The following is a 25,154-nucleotide window of genomic DNA, read 5'->3' as shown; positions in this document are numbered from 1 at the left end:
TTATAATAGTAATAGTAGAAATTTGTATTTTTTTTTTTTTAATATAAATGGTTACCATTGGTTACTCCAGCAGATCAGGTACAAGCATGCACCAAATTGTCTTAAAACCAAATGTATGTGTGTAGGTTATACACTCAAAAACTACTTAATTTAATTTTATGAAATATATCTCAGATATTTTTTTTAGAAATGTCAGAAAAGTTTAAAGAGTAAGTAGTTTAACCACGTCAAAAAATATACCAAGTGCTAAATCCAATCATCGACTTGCGGTTGCCCATCTAGGTCAAATTATTTCATAAAGCTAGGTCTGACGCTGCCACTAACGCCGTTTTTTCCGAGAACTGAGGTGCACTAAAACTAAGGTATACTCAAACCGGGATACACCTATATAGCGTGTATAGTATATACTATTACTATTAAATTTAAAATAAATTTTAATTTTAATAAAATATAAATTTCAGATAATAGATTGAACCTTTTATTTTAGGGCGCCTTTCCCTACACTATCGATAGTATTAAAATCATAACCACATATTCGTTATGACTTATGATTTATGATTGAAATTGGTCCAAGTAAGAAAAAAAAGTTACTTATTACTTAGTAGTTATAACTATCCGCCGCAGGTAATGGCGTAATTCCCATCTGGGATTCATTTATCCCCGGACAACGCCGGGGTATACACAGCTGGTATATAATATAACACCAACAACATCTTGTTTTAAATAAGAATTAAATGCTTTGTAATTTGTAGTATTTAAACTTTAAAGTAAATACACAATGCTAATTGTTATTTAGTAACTAGTATTTTATAATCAATGGTATTATTACATAGTAGTTGGTAAACTGTAATAATAATATAATAATATAGTCAATATGCCAGGCCAAGCATAATTTCGATAAAAAAAATTATCAACCGTGCAACGTAGGTTATATTACATACAAGAACATCGAACATTGCATTTTATCGTATCTCATAATATTATATCATTATTATACGACGTACAGTCTTCTGATGTCGATGTAGCTAATATGGGAATAAACAGTTTGGGTTTGCAAAGTCACAGACGGAGGAGTTACGACTTACGACGGTTAGCTGACGAAAGGTGATAGGTTTTGGAGGGAGCGGGAGTGGCGAAAGCCTTTGCGCGCGTAACCGGTGAAAACCGCGGCACTGCCGACGTTAAAAAGATTGCTCTCTGCAGTGTGGCCCGCATAGGAGGATCGGAGAAGTCGACCGTATGGCGTACGGATAACCGCGGCAGTCGTGCCGTAGACGTGACGACAACGTGAAACGATGGTTGACGGGTGGGTGGCGGTGGAGAGGCGATTCGTAGAGCGCAGAATTTCCGGTCAAGAGTTTCTATTGTGCGTCCGCGGAACCATGACGACAGCGGCGACACGGTTCACGGACGGCCTCCAAAATATTCCGCCGCCGTACTTTGTGCGCGTGTATCGCGCCGCCTGCACGCATCGCTTGTGCCATCACGGTCCGATTATTTTAATATAATAATAATATATAATAAGAAATCACTCCCCACCGCGGTCTTCTTCCCCCATCCTATAGCACAACTGTTGCCCCGACGTGGTCGCGTCGTCACGGTAACGCTGCCGCGGTCGTTCGATCTCGAAAGTCGAGACGACGACCGCACACCACCGTTACTATTACCAGGCAGTCACTTCCATCCTGCGCAGCTCGCCGATAGATTCGTTCGTACGGGGAAACATTATTATTATTATTAATAATAATAATAATAATAAAAATAATAATAAATCGATCGATGATTGTGCGGCGGTGGGTTATCGCCATGGATACAGGATGCGCATGCGCCCGGCAACGAGTTAACCGATGCATGACACGCACGCACACTAAAGTTATAATAGTACTACGTGTACGTGGAGAGTGGCGACCATCGATTGCGTGAACGAACAAGCGCTCGGCGGCGCGGCGGCCGAGCTGCTTCGTGCGTCACCAGCCCTTGAACTCTATTCTTACGTTATATTATTATGGACGTCGCCGCCGTGCCGACCACCTTCCGACCATCTATATATTCTGTAGAATCCCACACACACATGGATGAGGTTCCCTCTTTTATTTGTTTATTTTTCCGATAGTCACCGTCCTGCTCTCGCGTCGCCGTCACTAAGTACTACTACCACTACTCGCTACAATACTACTACAGTACTACTATCGATACATACTACAACGACAACCACTACTTCACGTATACGATTGCCGATGTTACCATGATATACCGCTTACCGCTGACGCGATGGCGAAAAGGCGACCACTATGATTGTACGTTTTGTACACCGATAATAGCGTCACAGCCATGTTGCGCCGTTTAGATTCGTTTTAAAATGTGTGCCAAATTGAGTCTTGCCACCTGTTCACTTCCGTGGGACATTTCAAAAATAGGATCGCATCACCACCGGGCATAAAGTTTCGTTTACAACGTCGTCTCCTCATTCCGCTATAATATATGCGGAAGTGAAAAATAATAACATTAGTGTTGACCTGCCATTTTTCTGCAGTTACACGACTAAAAAGAAGACGATCCATCGATATAATAGCGTATATACTACCAACGCCAAACTCAAGTTTACTTGAATGGCATTTATTTAACATCCACACCACAGACTTGTCCAACACTCGTAAAGTGGAGAAACCCTTCAACGGACTCTCCTTCAAACCTTATTAGTTATTAGATTCAACTTTTTAATTTTCAGTTGAAAATATATGATATAATGTTAAAATAAAAAATAAATATAAATAAATGATAAAATATCATATTTTCTACTATATTATTAATGTAGGTGAGATTTTGTAATTATAATTATTACCAAAAAAAGCAAAGAAAAAACAAATTTACGGCAATATAATATTTATTATTTAATTAAATTATTTTCATTAAAACTTGTATACCTATTTACTGCTAATATACTTTTTATACATTGCAATATTGCAATTATTGATCTTTCTACGTAAACTGATGTAATATGACAATTTTTCGAGTAAATGATATTATTTAGAATGTTTAACTATACTGCTCTAAGAGCTCATTTGCACATATTTTAGTATGTAAAAATGCTAAATAATGATTGAATAACTTCATTGCAAACATAATGATTTAAAACACACGTATGTGTGAAAATTGTCTTCTTAACAATACGCTTCCACCGCAATTGCATTTTCTACAGAATACGAGCCCTTACTAATCATTATTCACTATAATATTATACTAATATTTATTACTAAGGCCGAGACTTAGGCTTAGACCGTAGAAACAGTATAAATGAACTAGTTAATGTCTATAAATAGCATGCGAGGTTCTTATTGTTCGAGGTATATACCGCACGATTCGTGAACATAATATAGGAATCCGTGCCGACGACGATCGGAAATTGACATACGGGAATAGTCGAAAACAATGATGTCTTGCGCACACCGTCGATAATATGATAACGGTGCGCGTGAACCGGATGCTGGATCTCCGTGCGAAACGTTTTGATCGTTTTTGCGCGATTGCCTAGCATCGCGATGCAACGCACTGGCAGTGCCCGTTACATCATCATTCCAATTTGTGGTCGATCGATCCCGTCTGTGTGTTATAGGCTACAGCCAATTATGGGTATACATATTATTATATTATAATAGACAACAGTGTATTAGTGTTGAACTGTTGTCTGTCGCGATCCACGACGAATAAATAATACTATCGAGGACGTTCGAAAAACTATAATATACAAAATAGGTATTACCAATAAATTAAAGTTGCGCATAACTGTACATAATTATTTTTATGACTTTTCAGTTGTCGTGTTCAATAATAGCGTAAAAATTAACGTTGGAATGCGAGTAGGTAGTAATATTATGTAGTATTATTTACCATTTGTGCGCGCAATACACCGCGCGACTTTAATCGTAACCGCAGTGGCTTGTTAAGTTGTTTTAAAGTTATATCTGTTACATTTACCGCTCATTCGTTCACAATAATGATGCGAACGGACAACTGTATAATGTAGTTATTATGTATAATTTCTCAAATGTTGTATATACTATCACGATGCCTGATAAATGATAATACTCAATAAAACTCGTTTTTGTATACGCAACTCATTCGCCAAAAGCGATTACTCTTTGGTGCTTTGCCCAAATGTCTATGTACCATATCGCGATCTATCGAAATTCCGAAACGAATTAAGGTCTTGAGCCTGAGTGCCTGACTGCGACATCATATTTAATTCTTGTTATTTACCTACATGGCTTATGGGCCAATATTTCTTCGATATCATATTATCATGATGGTATAATATGCTGTAGACTGTAAAGTAAAGTCGGTTTCACAGGCCATAGCTGCTAGTTGCTATACGTCGTGGGTCGTGTTGTGTCCAAAATTTTAGCTGAGTCCAACACTGGAAATTTTCGGGTAGATCGTAGTTACTGGTTAGTGAATGATCCCATTATTGGAACGGCCAATCAGAATACAATAAAAGGCACAAGACACGAAAAAGTAACTGTGTCGCTGTGAATCCAGCTTTAGGTTTATAGCAGGGCTTTGCACCGGAATCATTATTTCGGGTTTCCGGTTTCGGGTGTTGAAAGAAAATTCGAGTGTTACAGGTAATACACTTTTCTGGTTACGGTTAATTGCAAATTTATTCGGGTTAATTATGGTTAATTCGGGTGTTTAAAAAAACACATGTTGTATATCAATTAACATGAGATTTTCGATGCAAATTTGGTATAGTAATCTGATTTTATATTTAAATTAAGCATAATGAAAATAATTAAAAAATTAAATTATTAATACTCAGGGGTGGATTAGCCTATCGGGAAATCGGGAATCTTCCCGATGGGCCGGTTGTTGTGAGGGCCGGCCGGGCTACTATAGGTAATTATTATATTATAGTTACAAAAAAAAATTATATTTTTATAAATTAAGCAGAAAGAGTCAAATTATTTTCAAAATTGTATGGTGTCTAAACATTCAGTGAAATTTTCTAGTATCTACTGTCATTCGTTTTTTAATTAAAATAAAATAAGAAAATCGTTACATCAGAAGAAATCGAGTAAATATCAAATGTTGTAAAAATATGAATTTCAAACGCTCGTAAAATTTTAATTTTAATTTCTAGTAGACAATTTTTTTTGATAAAGGTATGAAAACTTATGAGGAATTTTGTTTTACATTTTCAAATCTTAGATTTAAAAGAACATTTTTTATGAATTGCTAACTGAAAATAATTTGCAAATTTTCGTCATTTTTACTTATTTTGTAAATATTTGAACTTAAAATGCTTATAAAAAAATTGTGACTTTGGATTTTTAATTTTTTTCATCTGCGGTGTAAGGCTGGTTTAATCCATATTTCCCCGGCCAAAAAAATTCGCCAATCCGCACCTGTTAATACTTATTAGTTATTAGTTTATTACTTATTACTTACTCAGTCCTTTTTATACAGAAGAAAGTTCTCACTTATTACATATTTTAATTTTTAACTAAACATATTTTCGTTATATTTATTTTTGATTAAGAATGTTAGACAACACAATTACTATTGTCTATTATTGAATATTGTGAAATAAAATAAAAAAATCATCTAGCATTAAGGTCTTTTTTAATTTTTAATTAATTATTTTGTTAGTTACAAAAAAAAAATTATTTATCCGTTACACACTAACACTACTATCTTCTTATCTTCTTAGTCGCGTTAGTTGTAAAAAATACATACAAAATTGATATGCCACTTAATTTTCAATTTTACGGATTTCCGCCGTTTCCGGTAAACCCAAATGGAAATTTAGGTTTCGGGTGTTTTTTTGGGTGTTCATTTTTTCAATCGGTTTTGTATATACTGGTTTTGGGTTATGCTATTTGTTTGGGTTAATTCGGGTTTCGGGTTACGTTCGGATGCAAAGCCCTTGTTTATAGGTTAATATATTGTATAATATAATGCGATGAAAAAAATTTTAGCTGAGTGGATAGGCGTCCAACGGGTATAATACTATAATCGTTAATATTTAAACATTTTAAATTAAAAATACGCACGGATGATTAAAATAATAAAATAATACAACGCATAATGCACGTTAAATGCCACACCATATAAACCAGTATAACTACTTATACATAATATTATAATATAGTTTAATGTGTATACTCGACTCATACCTCGAGGAATTTGAACAAGGCACTCGAATCATTTACCTTGCGGGGTAACAGCTGATTGTTAAAGCGAATATACTCGAACCGTCATTGTTCACGAGTACACGACCTACATCAATAATGCGAAATGTTCCGTACATAATATTTTAAATACCTATTACCTAAAGGCTATACAGAAATATATAATATGTATATGAATATTAATACACTCGTAATTCGTAAACGTAAGTAGAATTAATTTCGTTTCGGAAATAATAATTAATATATTCGTGTAAGAATTTTTTTTTAATAATAAATCAATATTAAAATTATATGAAACTAATAGTGCACTAGTGCAGCAAACTGATTTGTCAAAATAGATCGACATTCATATATTTTATATTTTATTTATTTATATATTTATTAAATTCACAAGTATTAGGTATATAAATATATATAACGCAGCGCAATAAAGAGTAATGTTATTATGTTTTTTTTCAAGTTCAATGAAAATTATATTTCAAATCTTACGTTACATAAGTCTTACACTCGTATTAAAGTACTGGTGGAAATGTTGAATCAATAATATCCTCTCAAGATTTTAATATTTACAAATATTGGTAAGAATAACATTTATACAATTGCTGGTAATGCTGTGTTGAATTTTTATTGTTTCCAACGTTTGGCAAAATATAATGCACAATACAAAATAATATGATATCTAAAAAATTGGAATTAATAAAATGATAATATTTTTTTTACGAATAAACATTTTAAATTATTAAATTATTCAGTAACCCATTCGGGAGCCTATTAATGATAGATTTACCTTTTAAGTAAAAAAATATCATCTTCTAAGATTTAGAATCGAATTCAAGTACACAGATTTCAAAAATGTTCAGGTTTCTATTGTTGAAAATTTAAATAATAACAATGTACAAAATATATTGAAAAATAACAAAGTTGTACCTATAAAATAATTTTTGTATTTCTATACAAACTCTTCTAAAACATATAAACTGTGTAAAATTTAAATACAATTTCAAAAATAGAGTTCAAACAATTATTTTGAAATATTTACTAAGTATGATTTAAATTTGATTATATTTTTAATTTAGGATCAAATATAAATGAACAAAATAATTAATGTAGGATTTTGAAGAATTAATAAAGTAATGTTTTTTAAATGTACCTATATAATATAATCTCGTATATTGAATGACTTATTATATATTATATTATATTATTGGTATATTCTTATTACCTAGTTATTATTATGACTTCTAGGTAGGTACTACAGATAAGGAATAACATAGTAATATGTATGCGATGTCCTTTATTTTACATATTATTATGTTATTTTATTTTCGATTTTTAATTTTTATCTAACTAAATATATATAATATAATAAGTATACCTATGTTGCGGTTTTATTTTCACTTTTTTATTTACTTGACATTTACAGTAGAAGGGACAATTATATAGTATATTAATATTTTAGTCTCTGCAGACTCTAAATTATGCTCAAACGCCAACGCAGCCAATTACTAGCGGAGTTGTACATATTATATTGCAATTTTTCCTTTTTCGTCATATTATACGTATACACAATTTCAAACAGGTTTTTTCATACCCTTCCAACCGTAGAAATTGCGATCATCTGACCTCTCAAAACCGGTCCTTTTTCAGAGTCTCCTTCGCGAAAACTATGCGTGAATAAAATTAAATAAGATTTTTAATGGTTGGGTAAAAACAAAAAACAAGGACGTTTCAAAAAATATGTACACACACGTGCACACAAACATACATACATATATACGAGACACGATTATAAATTGGTGGAATTGTTGTTGGTTATTTTTTAATGCGAGTGGGTACGATTTGAAGAACCTACTTACCTACTATAACATGTGGGCGCTGTATACGTAGACTGTTATTATTACATATTCCAGACGGTCAACAAATAAAAAATATTAAGTGCGGTGCCGGTTTTTCAAATTTTCCGCAATTTTATAAAATTTGAAAATTATATTTTATATTTTAATTTTCACCATAATTATAATACTTTTCCAACTTATCCACTAATCTACTGTCCGATACCTATATAGGTTGTGGAGAGGGGTTGATAGGTGTATTATATAGAAAAAAATGACTTCACAGGAATAATTATTAGGCCTTGTAGAATTGTCGGATTTTGATAACTAATTTTTATCTGAAAAAAAGAAGATTTCCTACAGGTTGTAAAAAAAAGCATAAATATTATATTATATTGAAAAACGGAGTTCAATTTGGTCTGTAGAATTACCTTCTATTAGTTAAAAAACAATTACCAAATTTGGTTGATTCTACAGAACAGGATCATTAATCTCAGCATGATGAAAAACCATTTAAACTTAATTTTAAAATTTAAAACGATATATTTTATACACCAATCCGAATGTTTATTAAAGTACAGAGTAAATACTAAATACTATATCTCGATAAGCGACATAAATAATTATTTAGTTCATTCTGAAATGTATTACATATAATACACCATATAGATAACCTATAGATTACCTATAGATTATATAATATAGTGCACATTAATTATCATTTAGACCTTTTAATTATATGTACCAAATCAATGTTATAACTTATGAACTTAAAATTTATAAGTTAATAAGTTATAACAATAAGTAATAAATATGAGTATTGACTATTGAGTATAACAATTTTAGCCATTCATTCAAGTACGAATTTTGGGCTGCAAACGTATATTATTGTAGTATTCATCAATAAATTATACTTACATATCTAGCTCTAGCTTATATCTGGCTAGTGTTATATAAAGAACTTGTACCTATCCTAAGAATGTAGGTTAGATAACCTTTAAATGTCCCGCAAAACTGCATCGTGTGCATAATAAACATTATACAATATTATACTTGCTCGACATTACAACTGCACATACAAATTTTAATAATAATGAAACATGAATATTGAATGCAACACGTACATTTTCTAAAAGACAAGCTAAGTGCGTGTCAGTTATCTATAGCAGACGATGCTGATATTTTAAGTTTATATGATGACTCGGTAATTTATAAAATACTAAAAGCCACGTAGGCATACTTTACACTCAGTTATCACCATATTCCATAACATGACTTAAAATTGATTTATTACAATATATTCTATTATTATGTTAATACTTAAATTAGTTTATATAATATACTGTGTGCTAGAGACGGACCACGGGACATAATCCATAGGTATATAAGTATATAAGTATATTAAAAGATTAAAGGTTGAGTTATATAATATAATATAATAATACGCAATAATACTTATCATTGTTTTTCCAAAATTATTATTTTTTTTTTTATTAACTTTTCAATAAACTTATAATTCCTAGGTACAATTCGACAATCGTACATTTTAACTTAAGGTCAACATTTTGAATTATACGCCAATCTACACATTATTTCGATCATAAGAATAACATAAACATTATTGCATTCTGCAGCTATGGCTTATTAAAATTTGTCATAGTAATGAATATCTAACTAATAATAATATCAGTCTACAGTCTACACAATGCAAACACTATTTTTAATACACAAAATTGTAAATCCATATTTTACAAGTTAAATATAATAAATTGGCTAAGGTAGTAAGGTATTATTTTAAAATTAAAAATAAAATGATTTCTTTTTTTTAAATAGCAAGTTTTGTATCTGCAGAAGTAAAATAAAATATTATTTTCGATGTAATAAGTTTTATACATACGCCATCTAGCTGTGAAATGTATTTTTTACTCTGGAAGACTATCCAAATATAAAGTATACAATATAACAGGGGATGACTGGTAAAAGTTCTGGAAAGTTTAACAACACGCGAAAATTTATCATTAACAAATCTTGTATTAAGTGACAAATAATAGTGAAAACAAATATTTAATTTAATATTTTTAAATAATATAGTTAATAAACTTGCAGAGTGCAGACATATTTTGTACTTTGGAAAAAGTGATTCATATTTCATTAAATTTAAATTTTATACTCAATATATCAAAATACAGTTGTGAAAGTTTATTTTCCATTATGAATGCAATCAAATTAAATTAAAGTAGCTACTATCTATTATATTGACCGATGAAACTAGTGCTGCTGCCTGCTTGAGTTTCATCAAACTAGATAGTAATATTTAACAGACAAAACTTAGCTGATACGGTGATATTAAAAATATCCAAAAATAAATTAGAATAAAAATATATAAAAATATGATGTAGTTGTAGTGGGTGGGAAAGTCCAGTATTCGGTTAAATCAATCATAATATACAATTATTGTTTATAGGTAGATTATAATTGTGAATTCTTTTAACTCTACAATTAGTAACCAGAAGCATAGGCATAAAGTGGTGGTGGAGGGGCTTTAAAGTGCCTTTAGCCTCCCTAAAAACACCGTAAGGCTTCCCCCAGAGTATTTCCTAACGTAACCTTGTAAGTATAACAAATGATGTTATTACTTAATACGTTAAGTAATATTTCTGGCTGCCTCAGATTTTTAACCATATATACGTCTATGATCAGAAGGTAGAAAACATATTTTTATAGGTGCCCACAATTCACAAACATAATATTTCTGGCCTAGTGGTATATGAATTTTTTCAGGGGCAACTGTTTGTAATTAGCACAAAAACGTACTTTACGTATTAAATTTTACTGTCTACTTTCTAAGATAGAAAAATCATTGTTATACATGTATCTTTTTATAGTTGTATGTACAGTACATAGTGCTATATTAGATATTTTAAATACTCCTGTATTATTTAAATTTAATTTATAATTTAAGATTAAAAGAACCTACCTACATGCAACTTTTGTTAATTTTTTAAAATCTTTTAAGTTTTACCAAACGAAAAATACGCCATTGTAAAATTACTTCTCTAATTTACAGTGAAAAATCTTATACAAATGTACAATAATCTAAGGACCTAACTTTATGATATGAAAACATTAACTATTTGTGCATTAGAATCTTAATTAGAAAACCATTAATTTATTTAGACCAAGGTCAATATAATAAATTATGAATAAACATTTAAGCGATATGTTTGCATTTCATGAGTGTTATTTACATTATATATTATGATTTATGACGTTACCTACTATATAATTTTATTATTCAATATTATGATGTTTATGTGTTCATTATTAATACACTTATCGTGCTTGTAACAAGTTAAATTGTTTATTTGTAATAAAAAACATGTAATTAAATTCATTATTTTGAAAATTATATTCCCTACATAATATGCATAATGGTATATTAAGGGGAGGGGTAGAAATTTAATTATAATATAATCGATATAAAATACTGCACACTGCACACTGGAGTATCAAAATTATAATAGATGAATTCATTGATGAGTAAAGTCTAAAAACAGAAAGTTGGATTTTGTGTTATAGTCTATAGATGTCAATGACTATGAGTTATGACTATGTATATTATAGAAAACACAGTGTCAGTGTGTTAAATAATATGTAACAAAGTAGGTACACTGGGTATGTTTGTAGTTTGAAAACGATTTTGAGCGGATTAGTGGCTCACTAATTTAGCCATTAATTTTTAAAACAATTTAAGCATGAAAAGAATTAATGAATAATTATTTTATAAATATATTTATTAAATACTCTTATGTTGTATACAATATACTTTTATACTTAAAGACTAGGTATACCTCCTGTTGTATTCATAATTCATGCAAGTTTTCATGTATGAAAGCTATAATATAGCTATAGTATTATAGTAGCTAATAAAATAATTATATCAATATACACTAAGTATACCTACTGTTACTGTACTATAAAATTGAATATAAATATAATATTATTGTTAAACTGATAAATTGCAATTTGAAATGTTAATTTTACATAAAATTTCAAATTATATTAATTATAAAAATATATAGAAAGTGTTTCGATAAATGTTTGATAAGTGATAACGTTGAACTATAAGCTATAAAGTATAGGTTACAGGTTAACCAATAAAACCGACATTTTAGTAATACAAAACAATTTTTACTACCTATGCCCTATAGATTTACAAATAATTAAAACAAAAACTGCAACTACCTTTTAATTAATCATTAAAAATTAAATTACAATTACCTATTTGGTTATTTGACCATATACCTAATTTAAATTCATAAAATTCTTATTTTTGTACCTACTAAGTGACTAAGTTATAAACATTTTATAAATTCTAAGTGCCTACATTTTTCTGATTTTTGGTAGAGCTTTTGGATAGTGATTTAATACATTGTATATAACTTTATAACAATAAAATATAATATAATATTTGAGTTAAATGTATCTTTAATAGTTATGTAATATAACGGTATTTTGACTAAAATTGTGAATTTAAAAAAAATGAAAAACAAAAATTTATTTATTTAATTTAGTAAATACAAAATGTATTAATTTAACTGTGCCTCTTTAGCTCAGTGGTAGAGCACTGGTCTCGTAAACCAGGGGTCGTGAGTTCAAACCTCACAGGAGGCAAATACTTTTTTACCAAATTAACCAATTACAAAAACAAAAGTTAAATTAACTTATCAACTTCAAGCTTAAATAAACGATTCATCATCTGATCGAACTTTTATGTGCTTATATTTTATAATATGTAAAGTTTCAATTGATAAATCGTAAGTATATAAGGAAGTGTAAGTTAGGTTATTCATGATTAACTAATGAAATTTAATATTCCTATCAGAATAAGAAGTATCAGAAATATTTTTTAAAAAAAATCATAAAAATTGATTTTGCTGTAAGCCTGTATTGTAGTTTTGGTTAATGAGTATTCACTAAAATGTATATTGTGTAAATGTATTGAATTTGGATTCAATAAATATATATAAATATAAATCATTAACCATTGTAAAAAAAAAAACAATTCTGAGCAAGAGGCGGTATCAATTTTTAATAGACCTAAAGCGGCCATGCCCATACAGCCATATAATATATTATAATTTTAAGAAATAGATGGGCATGTTTCTTCCCTTTTCAGCTAAAACAAAAAATTTAATATATAGGTACATCATGTTATACATATAGAACATTATTTAAATTATACAATATACCCATTACCATTATTTTTAAAGGCAACCCCCCCCCCCCCTTCACTGTGAAAAATAATTTGAGGCCAATGTTATATATATTATGGTTTGACTTATATTATATTTACATATATTATTATAGGTAAATACTAAATTGTATCCACCGTCCGGTAGTACTCGAGAGTTTATGATTTTTTTATTTTTTTTTTTTTTTGGTGGGGGGGGAGGGGAGAGATTTTAGAAAATTTTATCCTAGCTAAAAATGTTTTTCAATAACAAAAGTATTGTATTCTTAAACAACTAATTTTTACTTTGCATTTTTTTTTTTTTTTGTTACTTTTATTTTAATTATTTGAAATGTAAGGTGGTGTTTTGGATTTTTCAGCTATTTTTCAACCATTTTAAAAGTTGAAATCAAAAAGCACAACTTACTTTTTTCGTTTTTGATATAATTTGCACCCCTGCTGAAAGAATAGTGACACAAATTATAATATCAAAATGTTGGGAAATTGACTTTTAATGTTTTATTATGTCATTTAGTCATTATAAATAGAATTTTTAATTGATTTTCCTTTTTTCAATCTTATATTATTCTTCATATTGAATAGTTTACTTGTATATGCTTAAAATAATAATTTAAGTACTATTTCACTTTTGTTTTATTGTAAATCTGATTTCAGTTTGATATGTGTCATCATTTCTGCTTGAAAAAAAATGTTTTTTGATTTACGCCACATATAATATTTTTTTTCCAAGCAAAAGTAATGACACAAGTCAAACTGAAATCAGATTTATAATAAAACAAAGGCCAAATGGTACTTAAATTGTTATTTTAAGCATACTAAAATATGAAGAGTTAAATTATGCAAATTTTGATGATAATAATTCGAAAACATATTTTTTGAGTTGTGTTACTATTTTTTCAGGGGGACACATTATGTCAAATTTTATTAATGAAATATATAGAAATAATTTCTGAATCAAAAATGTGTATAATACATTCAATTATTCAATTAGTTATAAAGCTATTCATTTGACATAATATTTGTATTATGAATGTAAGTAAACTTTTTATAAAAATAATATAACTTAACTCGTTTGATCTATAAAATTAATAAGAAAAAAAAATTAACTTTCTTGGTATTTTTATGGCAATTTTTAAAAATGTTTGGTTTTTATATATTATATTTTATTATTACTGATATTTCATATTTATTAGGTATTTTAAATATTTTAGGTATTTATCAGGTAAAAATACTTCATTATAAGTCTAAAATATATTTTTAAAGTTAGAACAAATAATTCAAATAATTAAAATCAAAATGCAATGTTATTAATTCAATATTATAAGCATACAGATAAAATATCTGGGTAAATGAGATATTCTTGGAAATGTTTAGGTATATGAGATAATTTTTAGCAGATTGAAATAATTTTTACCAAAAACATTCCATACAACTTATGACTTAATATCGTCCTTCGGCGTACCGTGTGAATAAAAAGGTTTGTGATATAAACAACTAAAAAATAAATTAGTCTAAACGGTATTTTTAAAATTGTATTCAGTAATGTTTATACAACATTTTTGTGTAACTGGCATGAGTAAAAATTTAATGTTTCAAATTCATATGGTTAATAATTTTTAAGTTATAATAAAATAGTTTAAGGAAAAATGATATTTTCATGTTTGAATATAACATAATTTGTCAAAATTTGAACTTCAAACATATAAAAATGATTGTTCATATTATATATTTTGATATTTTTTAGCTTCTACGATAACATCTTAGCAACTAGATAAATTTCTACCACAAAATTGAGAGTGATCAATGTTGAAGATTGGAGCTAATATTCTGCTCCAAAACCTAATTATAATATATTATAATAAGTACTAAGTACCTATATTAGTATATAACCATTGATTATAAATGCTAGTATTTATATGTTACTAAACAAACAACTCACAACATTGTAAAGCCAATAAATTCTTTCTACCATTTAGATTTCAGAAGTTTAGAAACCAAAAATAAGTCTACACTCTACATTAGTAATTATAAGTATTTGTGATTACAAAATATAAATAAAACCATTGATTATGAATACTTATATTACTAGTATTCATAATCAATGGTATAACATATGAGATTTGTGTTTTATTAAAACCATAGCCATCTAAATAAATAAATAAATAAATAAATAAAATACATTTATATGTCTATGATTTAAACGTTTATACAAACTGCATAAATAATAAAAATTAATAATTTCTATTACATTATAAGTATAACATAATACAGTAATTAAAGACATATTTTGGTTATAATCTTAGTATAAGGAATATTTCTTATACTATGGTTATTATTTATAAATTATAATATTTACATACATTTTCATGATATTGAAACACAATATACGGATGCGCTTAAATGAATTCATTTTCTTCAGGAATCGCAACGCGCCTCTTTAGCTCAGTGGTAGAGCACTGGTCTCGTAAACCAGGGGTCGTGAGTTCAAACCTCACAGGAGGCAAGCAATTTTTTTGAAATTTTTCAACACGTTTTTCCATAATTTTTAATACGTTATAAAATATTAATGAAAAATGAAAACGCACGTAAGTGGACTATAATGATTTGTGTTAAATTTGAACTCAATGATATCATTATATACGAAAAACGATTTTGAGCGGTGATTGTTTGTTAGTGTGAATATTATTGATAGACATTTTATTTTTTAACTTTTCAGTAAGATTTTTTTTTTTTGATAAAATTAGACAAACCTTTTTATGAATTTCTAACTCAAATTAATATGCACATTTTCGTGAATTTTACGTATCTTATCAAAATTCGAACGCTTTGGATGATTATAAAAAAATTGTGGCTATGTATTTTTAATATTTTTCAACTGCCATTTCAAGAATATATTAATAGACTATTTTCAAGCTTTTTGACCCAACAAATAAAATTTTATTGGAATATCTTATAAAAAAAAAATAAAAAAAGTAGGAAATTGAAAATGTCCGTAAACAGCTCAAAACGAATCAAAATATTTTGAAAATGTTATTGTGTATAGAAAATGCCAATATAAATTATATATATTCAGTAAAAATTCCATTTATCCATGGTCATTTGTTTTAGAGTTAAAACAAAAACCAAAATCAATTTTGTCAAAACGCGATTTTGCGTAAAAATTCCATTTTTCCTCATTTTTTTTTCCTGGCGCTTTTGAATACTGCTGGGAATTTTACATTTTGACCTCTCCGATGCACCAACTAGATTCACTTTCCTATTAGAAAAGATACTGTTGAAGAAAATCTAAGCATGTTACTGTCCTAAAAGGGGATGTCAGGCACAAATAATAAAAAGGAAAAAACACATCATTGTCAAATCAATACAATATTATTCATAACATAACTCAGAACTTACATAACTTTTGTTATAGATGGTTTTTCTATACAATTATTCAAAAACTGTAAAAAACAATGAATGTATTTTGTATAAGTTGCAGAGGGTTAACTTCGTTTATAATAATAAGTAATAACAGTTAACAGTATAACACGTCAATCTATAACCACAATAGGTAGCACACTATCTCGGATCTCCCATAAAAACATTCATTTCGTGTTCTTTATGTATGTAAACTATGAAGTAACCACTGGCCAATTTATACCGGACAAATTGTATGTTGTAGAGCTTAATTCGTAAATAATTTTAAGTTGAGTTTTGGAATTGGAAAATTCCTCAGGACTCAGATATATTACCGAAATTAACTTAGGGTGGGGCCAAGTTTTTACTAGTCCCGCCAATATATATTTAATTAAATAACTATTGAACTACAAAAACAAAGATTTTAATATTTGTTTTAGGCTATTTTTAGTTTTATAACTATAATTTATTAATGGTTATGCATTGATTAAAAGTACAGTAAAACAGTAACAATAAAATGTATTTAATTAGTGATATAACTGAGCATTAAAAAAAAGATATTGTGAATAGGTGTTTTATTAACACTTTTCTTAAGTTTGGTTTCACGTCTGTCTGTGATCAAATCTTGCGCGCTCGATTTGAGGCACTTTTTGAAGATGAAAAATTCTGAAAATTGGTATAGACCTTGGTCTTGGATGACAATACAATAATCCGTTGTCATTTTGGGACATGGACCAAAAAAAAAAAAAAGGATTGTCCCCACGACGTCGCCGTAATATCTCTCGCAGATATTGAACTTTCTCTCTTCCCCAAAAAAAACCGCAACCTCTTACGAAGCAAGTATAGGCGTGTCCTATCCATTATTATAATATCTATGGTAACAACGGTAATTATTACCAAATAACATTATACCGGTATTCTGATATAGGTACCGAAAACACCGGATAACATATTTCTTAAACGTTTAATAAAAATATTTACTTTCAACTAAAAAGTAGAAAATAAAAAATAAAAAAAAAAATTTTAAAAACACACTTTTCCATAAAAACATTTAAAAAAAAATTTTAAAAATTGCACTAAAAAGACAAAAATAATTCTCTGTACTTAAAAATAATGAAAAATTTATTGATGAAAAATTTAAAAGTGTGTGGTGCATCATACAAAACATTAAAAGCCGAGCTAAGTCTCACATACACTTCTTTGTTCAATCCTGTTTATAAGATAGTGACTGGCAGTATATGTCAAGTATAAGAGCAAAATAATGAAAAATTTACTGATGAAAAATTTAAAAGCCAAGGAAAGTCTCACATACACTTCTTTGTTCAATCATGTTTATAAGATAGTGACTGGGAATATATGTCAAGTGTATGAGCACCACACACTTTTAAATTTTTCATCAATAAATTTTTCATTATTTTTAAGTACAGAGAATTATTTTTGTCTTTTTAGTGCAATTTTTAAAATTTTTTTTTAAATGTTTTTATGGAAAAGTGTGTTTTTAAAATTTTTTTTTTTATTTTATATTTTTATGTTTTTGGTTTAGTTGGTTCTAGTCTCTAGAATTGGTTGGTTGGTAGAATACAGTCAATCTAATCAAAAAATCGAATTAACATTGTTCATATTAAGCAATAATAAAATGTATGAAATAAGAATCAAAATTCGAAATTATCAAATAGGTATGCTATAAAATTAATACATACACGAATACGCCATAACTCATAAGGTACCCATATTATATTTTAATACACATTTATTATGCGCGTGTCACGTGTTTATATCGTGTATGTACGTTGTAAGTATCATACGTGTGTTTTCTAGACTACTACAATGGTATTCAGGTTAGGCGAGTTTTTTTTTGTATGCAAAACACATTTATGGATCGCATATAGCAAGGTTGATTGGTTTTTTAACGTTATCTCGTTCGTGTGCACAACGTGTTGTTATTTTTTTATTTATCAGAACGTTAACTGCATTTCAATCTCTGACACTCTGGAATGACTCAACGATTCAAAATATTTAAATACATTCCAAACAAGTAAACAGTAATGTCACTTTTGTATTCCATTACGTTATAGCAACGTACTAATTTTTGTATTTTTAAAGGGGAGTAGTTCGTGGTGAAGGGGAGCGGGGAGGGGTCCAATGTCTATCACAATTCGCAACAATTGACATCCTGCGTATAAACGCAGTAGTGAACATGCGTATAAAATTGACACATGCGCGACGCGCTGTTTTTTAGTTTCCAAAGACCTTGGGTCTGCTTGGATAACTAGCTACTACCTGTTAATGAATTTTTAAGTAGTAGTGCGACTGTAAAATTAGGATATAAAACGGAGTAGAGACTTGATACGTAGACGTAGAGTGGGAGAATAAAACCGAGTGTAAAGACTAAAAAAATGCACGCCAGAACAATGGAACGAAATACAGAATTTCTGTGATGGCGTGATACAGCGCTGCGTAGCCAGGGGGGACACTGGGGGCACGCACCCCCCTCCCCACACGGGAAATCTTTTTGACATTTTTTTTTTGCTTGTTTTATATTATATTATGTTTGATAAAAATTAAAAGTTAAATGTTCTGTATCCATTGTCATTTGTTAGTGCTATATGACTGGGTGTGTATAGTGACTGAACATTAGTGTGCGGAGTTTCCCGCAGTTCAAAATTGAGCTTCTGGAGACTGGAAGTATATATTTATACTGCTTATTGGTTTAAATGCACGAAAAAATGACAAGCTTTCAACAGCCTTATTATTATATAGTCTTTTATTCTTGTTAGTAAATTATAATAACATTCGAAGAAAAAATCAAATGTTTGTTTACAACACATATTGGTATAATGATATATTAATGAATACATTAACCTATGGTTTACAATAACGTTAATACATTGTTATATTAAATGTGGGTACCATAGTTGTTAACTAAAATATAGTCACAAAAAGAGTGGTGTTTCCACTTAATGAACAAAGGGGTTATAGAAAGATATTCTTGCATTGCAAAAACTAGAGAAAAAAATTAAATGCCCTCAAAAAAATGTTTTTGTCTACGCTACTGGCGTAATATATTGTCATTTCATTTATTTGTACAATTGTATCTATGCATAATGCATAATATATTGACGTAGGTAATTAAAATGAGTTCCAGGCATCATATACGTCATACAAATGGTCAGCTGTAAAATATAGATATACTTAAACGTAGACTAAATAGGTACTATTTTTTTTTATTGGGAAGGGGCCTAAGGTATTTTGATGAGATCCAAGAAATATCTTTCTACATCATGTATATTTGATCAGTATTTTGGGGAGGCTAAACCAATTTTTAGAGAAGCTTAGCCTCTACCTAGTTATAATCGTCATGTATAGACACAGTTTTATTTTCTTCGGAAAGGCAAGGTATTTTTACAAGTTTTATTCAACTACCTAGATATGTAAAAAGTACCATATTAATAATGAATATATATTAGTAGCAAAGCAAAAGCAATTTTAATTTAAAAAAACTTATATAACTAATCAGTGATCTTAATTAATAACTTAAGTTTATAAAATAGCTAATCTAGGTGTCTAGTTAGAAAAATACGAATGTTTACGATTGTGTAATATATTGTTAAACGACACTTTAGAATTAATACACTGAATGTCTGTATTAAAAAAACATTTAAAACTAATACAATGTACCAAATCAGGTATAATATTATGTAGGTATTGAGTTATCAAAAATCCATTACTAATATATTTTAATATTTTATATAAATAATCATATTCGTGATTCAGTGGCGTAACCAGGAATTTTGTAACGAGAGGGGAGGATTACAGGGTTTTTGTAAAATATTTTTTTAAATATAATATAGGCTAAAATAAACACAGTAAATATTGAGAGGGGACGCAATAGCCTCAACCCCCTGACTACGCCTCTGTCGTGATTCATCTATTCATTAGGTTGGTTTCTTAATTTTGTTTTGTGAGGTAGTAACAAAGAAGCATATAGGTAATGTATGTTGTAAGCCATTGAGCTAGGTGAAGAAAGCCTTTGAATACAAAAGAGTAAGGAGTAAGGACCCTTCCTTCACCCTGCATAATATTGAAAAAAATATGGACGAACCCCTCTTATATGTTCTACGGCACGAGCACTTTCTTGCATCATACCTATCTGAGGCAGCTGATCAAAAAGGTGCACATAACTATAAAAAGTACTCTTAACAATAAGTCCAAAGACATCTGCAATTTCAGTTGCTCGTGTTTGTCAGTAAGAGAACACCGGTTTCCTTGTATACGCACCCACCATACTTATAAAAATATAATATGCGCCTTTACATATTAATACGAGCGAACAACTGTTTTTCAACTAAAAATAAAATCGTACCAGGTACCTGAAGTATACCGTACCTCATAAGTTATATGTTATAACGCAAAATTTTCGTTGTAAAAATATAACATTATTAATTAGTATATTGCAAAATCCTTGCACAGTTGTGTGTACTTATCATAGGCGGTAGCGGTAAAATGAGTCCGGACACATTTTACAGCCATCGCTACAGTGTGTGGGCCGTGGGGACCTTAATATAGGTACCTATTTTATAAATTTTGAGCAGCGGCCCACCGGTAATATTTCTAGTATCTCGCCGGCCCAATCCGCTACTTATCAACGAAAAATATATTATAGGTTACTCCAATAATTATATCAATTCATTTTTGAGAATAAATTAAAATATTTTAGATAATATAATCATAATAAATAATTAATAAGAATTTTAATTATACAATATTCTAGACGTTCTAGTAAATAAATGTGACCAAATAGTAAATACTAAAATATTCATGTATATAGAGCTCGACAGCTCGACAGCTCGACAGCTTTGTAAGGAAAAAATATATATATCATTTAAAATAAAACTTTTAAACTCTTACCTATGTGAAGTTTTAGCCGTAGAGTTAGAAACGTCTTCAATTTTCTTTTCAGCTTCTTCATCTTTTAAATGGTTTAAACAACTTATACTAGATGTATCTAAAAAAATATATGGGTATTATTATAATTTATACCTAATAGTTATAAAATTATTACTTATTAATAAATTAATTATATTGTTCGGAGGATAATATTTATTATAAATAATAAGTTCCTAAATACATACTATGTTCATTAAAATTTAAAACTTTTTTTTTTAAATAAATATTAAATACACAATGCAATTTGAAAAACATTTGGAGGAATTTTAAGGAATTTTTACCGCGAACCTATTCAAATTGTTCAACGGTTTATGTGGGACTGACGTAATAAGTTAGTTTATAACAATAATAGGTAAAATTATTTCAACCTATACTATCTACTGAATTGCTCATAAAAAAATTATCCTTTGAAATATAGTAATTTTTCTAGGCAATGATTGATCATTGCAATTATGAGATCACAGAACCTACTATATAGTAAACTGACTAAGAAATCGGATTGAATTAATTATAGACCTATAGATTACAGTAACGCCATCTAGATTTAAATCAAAAGTAATTTTAACCCGCCTTACATACTGTACAAATGGCGGCGTTCTACACGGCCGAAATAGCTCAGTTGGGAGAGCGTTAGACTGAAGATCTAAAGGTCCCTGGTTCGATCCCTGGTTTCGGCAAAAATTTTTTGTTTATTCATTAAACTGTTTATATAAAAACAATATTTAAGCCTTATTTTATATAAAATTCTAACTTCGGACGCTCATAAAATAATATTAGATCTGGATTTTATGCTTAACTTTTTTTTCAATTTCTACCAACAACTCATGCGTTTTTTGGCAGAGCAAAAAACATTTTATCAGAAACAATAATTATTAAGAACATACTAATAAAAACTATCTTATGCCTATAAATAATTTAAAAGGGTCAAAATATTTTGATTTATTTACTGTTATTTTTCATGAGTTATGCAAAAAACTCATTGTAAAATCAATACATTCATTGCTCATTTGCTCCGCTAGAATTTAAAATGTTCAAATATTTCAAATAAATCTTTTACTAAAGATTATTATTTAGTATTTACAATACTGTTACCTATAACTTATAAATTACAAGTTATTTTTCTTATTTATGTTTATAAACTTTTCAATCATGTAAAAAATGCTATACTCCGACGAATCTTGGTATATGGTACATTGGAAGGTACAAAATTGGCGCTTGGAGTCATAAAAGACTACCACATGGCGACATCGGCAACATCAATAGAATCGTAGATAGTAAAAACATAGATAGGCATAGGACATTAGCCAATTGATGCCACTGCACTAGCGTATCTATGTTTTTTTAGGGGGGGGAATATAACATGTTTAATAAACATTTAGTTTAAATATACATATTAAAATTCTATTATTATATAGGTACATGTTGTAATGTGTTTTTGATTGCACATTATTAAGAAAAAAAAGGAGGGTAAGTGAAGGTCGCTCTGCTGTACAGTAGGTTACAAGTGGGTCACTGTAATGGATGATGTTAAGTTTGAATTCAATTATATAATATGATTGTATAAGAAAAACGATTCTGAGCGAAAACGGTCAGTCAGCCTATGATATTACGAAGCATAATTGATGAAATTATTATGAATAAAGTAATTTATATATATAACCTATTTACGTGGAACCTTGTTTTGAATTTTCAATCCTTAGCTATAAAAGTTGAACATTTTATAAATTTTTAACTACAAAATAATTATTGAATTTTAAATTCGATAAATTTTGTCAAAATTTGAACTTTCAATGCTTATAAATAATAATATTCTTTAACTGCTATTGTAACAATATATCAGGAGCTTTGCATTACATTTTCACGCTTTTTTAGGCTTTAGCCAACAAATAAAATTTTATTGATATTTCTAGAAAAAAAACTAAAAAAAATGGAAACTGATAATGCCCGTTAACAGCTCAAAATATGGCAAAATATTTGGAAAATGTTATGGTATATAGAAAATGCTCATATAAACATTCAGTCAAAATTTCATGTATCTACAGTTATTCGTTTTTGGATAACAACAAAATAGCAAAATCGTTACATGAGAAATTGAGTGAATATCAAATGTTGTAAAAATATGAATTTCAAACGTTCATAAAAATTTAATTTGACTTTCTTGTAGACATTTTTTTTTGATAAAGGTAGACAAACTAATGGATAATCTTATATTACATTTTCAAATCTTAGATGTAAAAAGAAAAATTTTTATGAATTTCTCAAATTTTATCTGCCTTTGAAACAATAACCTAGGAGCCTTCTATTAAATTTTCAAGCTTTTTTAACCAACAAATAAAATTGTATTGATATTTATAGAAAAAAAACTAAAAAAAATGGAAACTGCAAAAACGCCCGTTAACAGCTCAAAATATGGCAAAATGTTATGGTATATAGAAAATGCTCATATAAACATTCAGTCAAAATTTCATGTACCTACGGTCATTTGTTTTAGAGTTGCACCAAAAACCAAAATCGATTTTCTCGAAAACAGATTTTGCGTAAAAATTCCCGTTTTTCCTTAATTTTTCTTTTGTTTTTCAAGTAGCTTTTGAAAACTACTGAGAATTTTTCACTTTTGACCCCCCCAAAGTACCAACTAGATTCACTTTCCTATCAGAAAAGTTACTGTTGAAGAAAATCCAAGCACTTTTACTGTCCTAAAAGGTGATGACAGACATAAAAAAAAAATTTAAAAAAAACATCATTGTAATCGCTTCGCTCAGAATTTAAAATAAAACTGAGGGGGCCAGTTCTAGACCACTGAGTGTTCACCCCCTTTGTGACGTACCTGCCCTGCCTACAACTATAGGTCGTAGGATAAGTAAAACGAAGTTAATGCTCAAACATTATGTCTTATACATCCAAAATTGCCTCAATTCTTGTCTGCCGAAATAGCTCAGTTGGGAGAGCGTTAGACTGAAGATCTAAAGGTCCCTGGTTCGATCCCTGGTTTCGGCAACAACTTTTTGTTTAATTTTTTTTTGACCATTTTGAACATATTTTTTTATATTTACTATAATCAAATTAATTACGTGTTTACGTTTTTTAATTAACTATTCGTAAACAATTTACTTTTTGCATAGTATTTAAATTGTTATTAACACGGACGTACAGGTGAATTTTTTGTCTCCGTTTTATAAGTGCGCAACATAACGAATTTACGCTTAGCAGATCACGTTGAGCTTCGTAAATTTAAAAATTAGAGTGAACGTACTATTAAGAAACTTGATTGTAAGAACATTAACCGTGTTGGTATATTTGGGTTTTTTTACTTTAATTCAGTTTTTAAGTGAGTTAGGAACATTTTTAATTTACGCTATAATATGCTATACCTTGCTTAAAATTGAACTATCGTAAAAAATCGACATAGAAACACAGATAAAGTTCTTTCATAAAGTATCATAATAAGTAGATTCACTCTAATTTTTAAGCTACCTATCTGCTGAGCGTAAATTTGCTTTGTTACGTACTTGTACGAGTGTAAGATGGTGACAAACA

At 28.9% G+C, this 25,154-nt stretch overlaps 1 protein-coding gene and 4 non-coding genes across 6 annotated transcripts in view; 4 read left to right on the top strand and 1 right to left on the bottom strand.

The window, feature by feature from the left end:
- The window catches only part of LOC132939216 (metacaspase-2-like), a 94,186-nt gene that overhangs the window by 65,475 nt on the left and 3,557 nt on the right, over nucleotides 1-25,154 (bottom strand). For both annotated transcript variants that reach the window (XM_061006281.1, XM_061006282.1), the window contains exon 3: nucleotides 21,579-21,675. In XM_061006281.1, the coding sequence (XP_060862264.1) occupies nucleotides 21,579-21,675 (97 nt within the window). The remainder of the gene's footprint in view (nucleotides 1-21,578; nucleotides 21,676-25,154) is intronic.
- On the top strand, nucleotides 12,623-12,694 carry Trnat-cgu (transfer RNA threonine (anticodon CGU)). The gene has a single exon. It is a non-coding gene; the product is annotated as a tRNA-Thr (tRNA).
- Nucleotides 15,706-15,777, top strand: Trnat-cgu (transfer RNA threonine (anticodon CGU)). The gene has a single exon. It is a non-coding gene; the product is annotated as a tRNA-Thr (tRNA).
- Nucleotides 22,222-22,294, top strand: Trnaf-gaa (transfer RNA phenylalanine (anticodon GAA)). The gene has a single exon. It is a non-coding gene; the product is annotated as a tRNA-Phe (tRNA).
- Trnaf-gaa (transfer RNA phenylalanine (anticodon GAA)) lies at nucleotides 24,542-24,614 on the top strand. The gene has a single exon. It is a non-coding gene; the product is annotated as a tRNA-Phe (tRNA).

Source organism: Metopolophium dirhodum, chromosome 2 (assembly GCF_019925205.1).
Source record: "Metopolophium dirhodum isolate CAU chromosome 2, ASM1992520v1, whole genome shotgun sequence".
NCBI classification, from domain to species: domain Eukaryota; kingdom Metazoa; phylum Arthropoda; class Insecta; order Hemiptera; family Aphididae; genus Metopolophium; species Metopolophium dirhodum.
The sequence above is the reverse complement of the archived record's forward strand: the minus strand, read 5'-3'. Positions and strand labels throughout refer to the sequence as shown.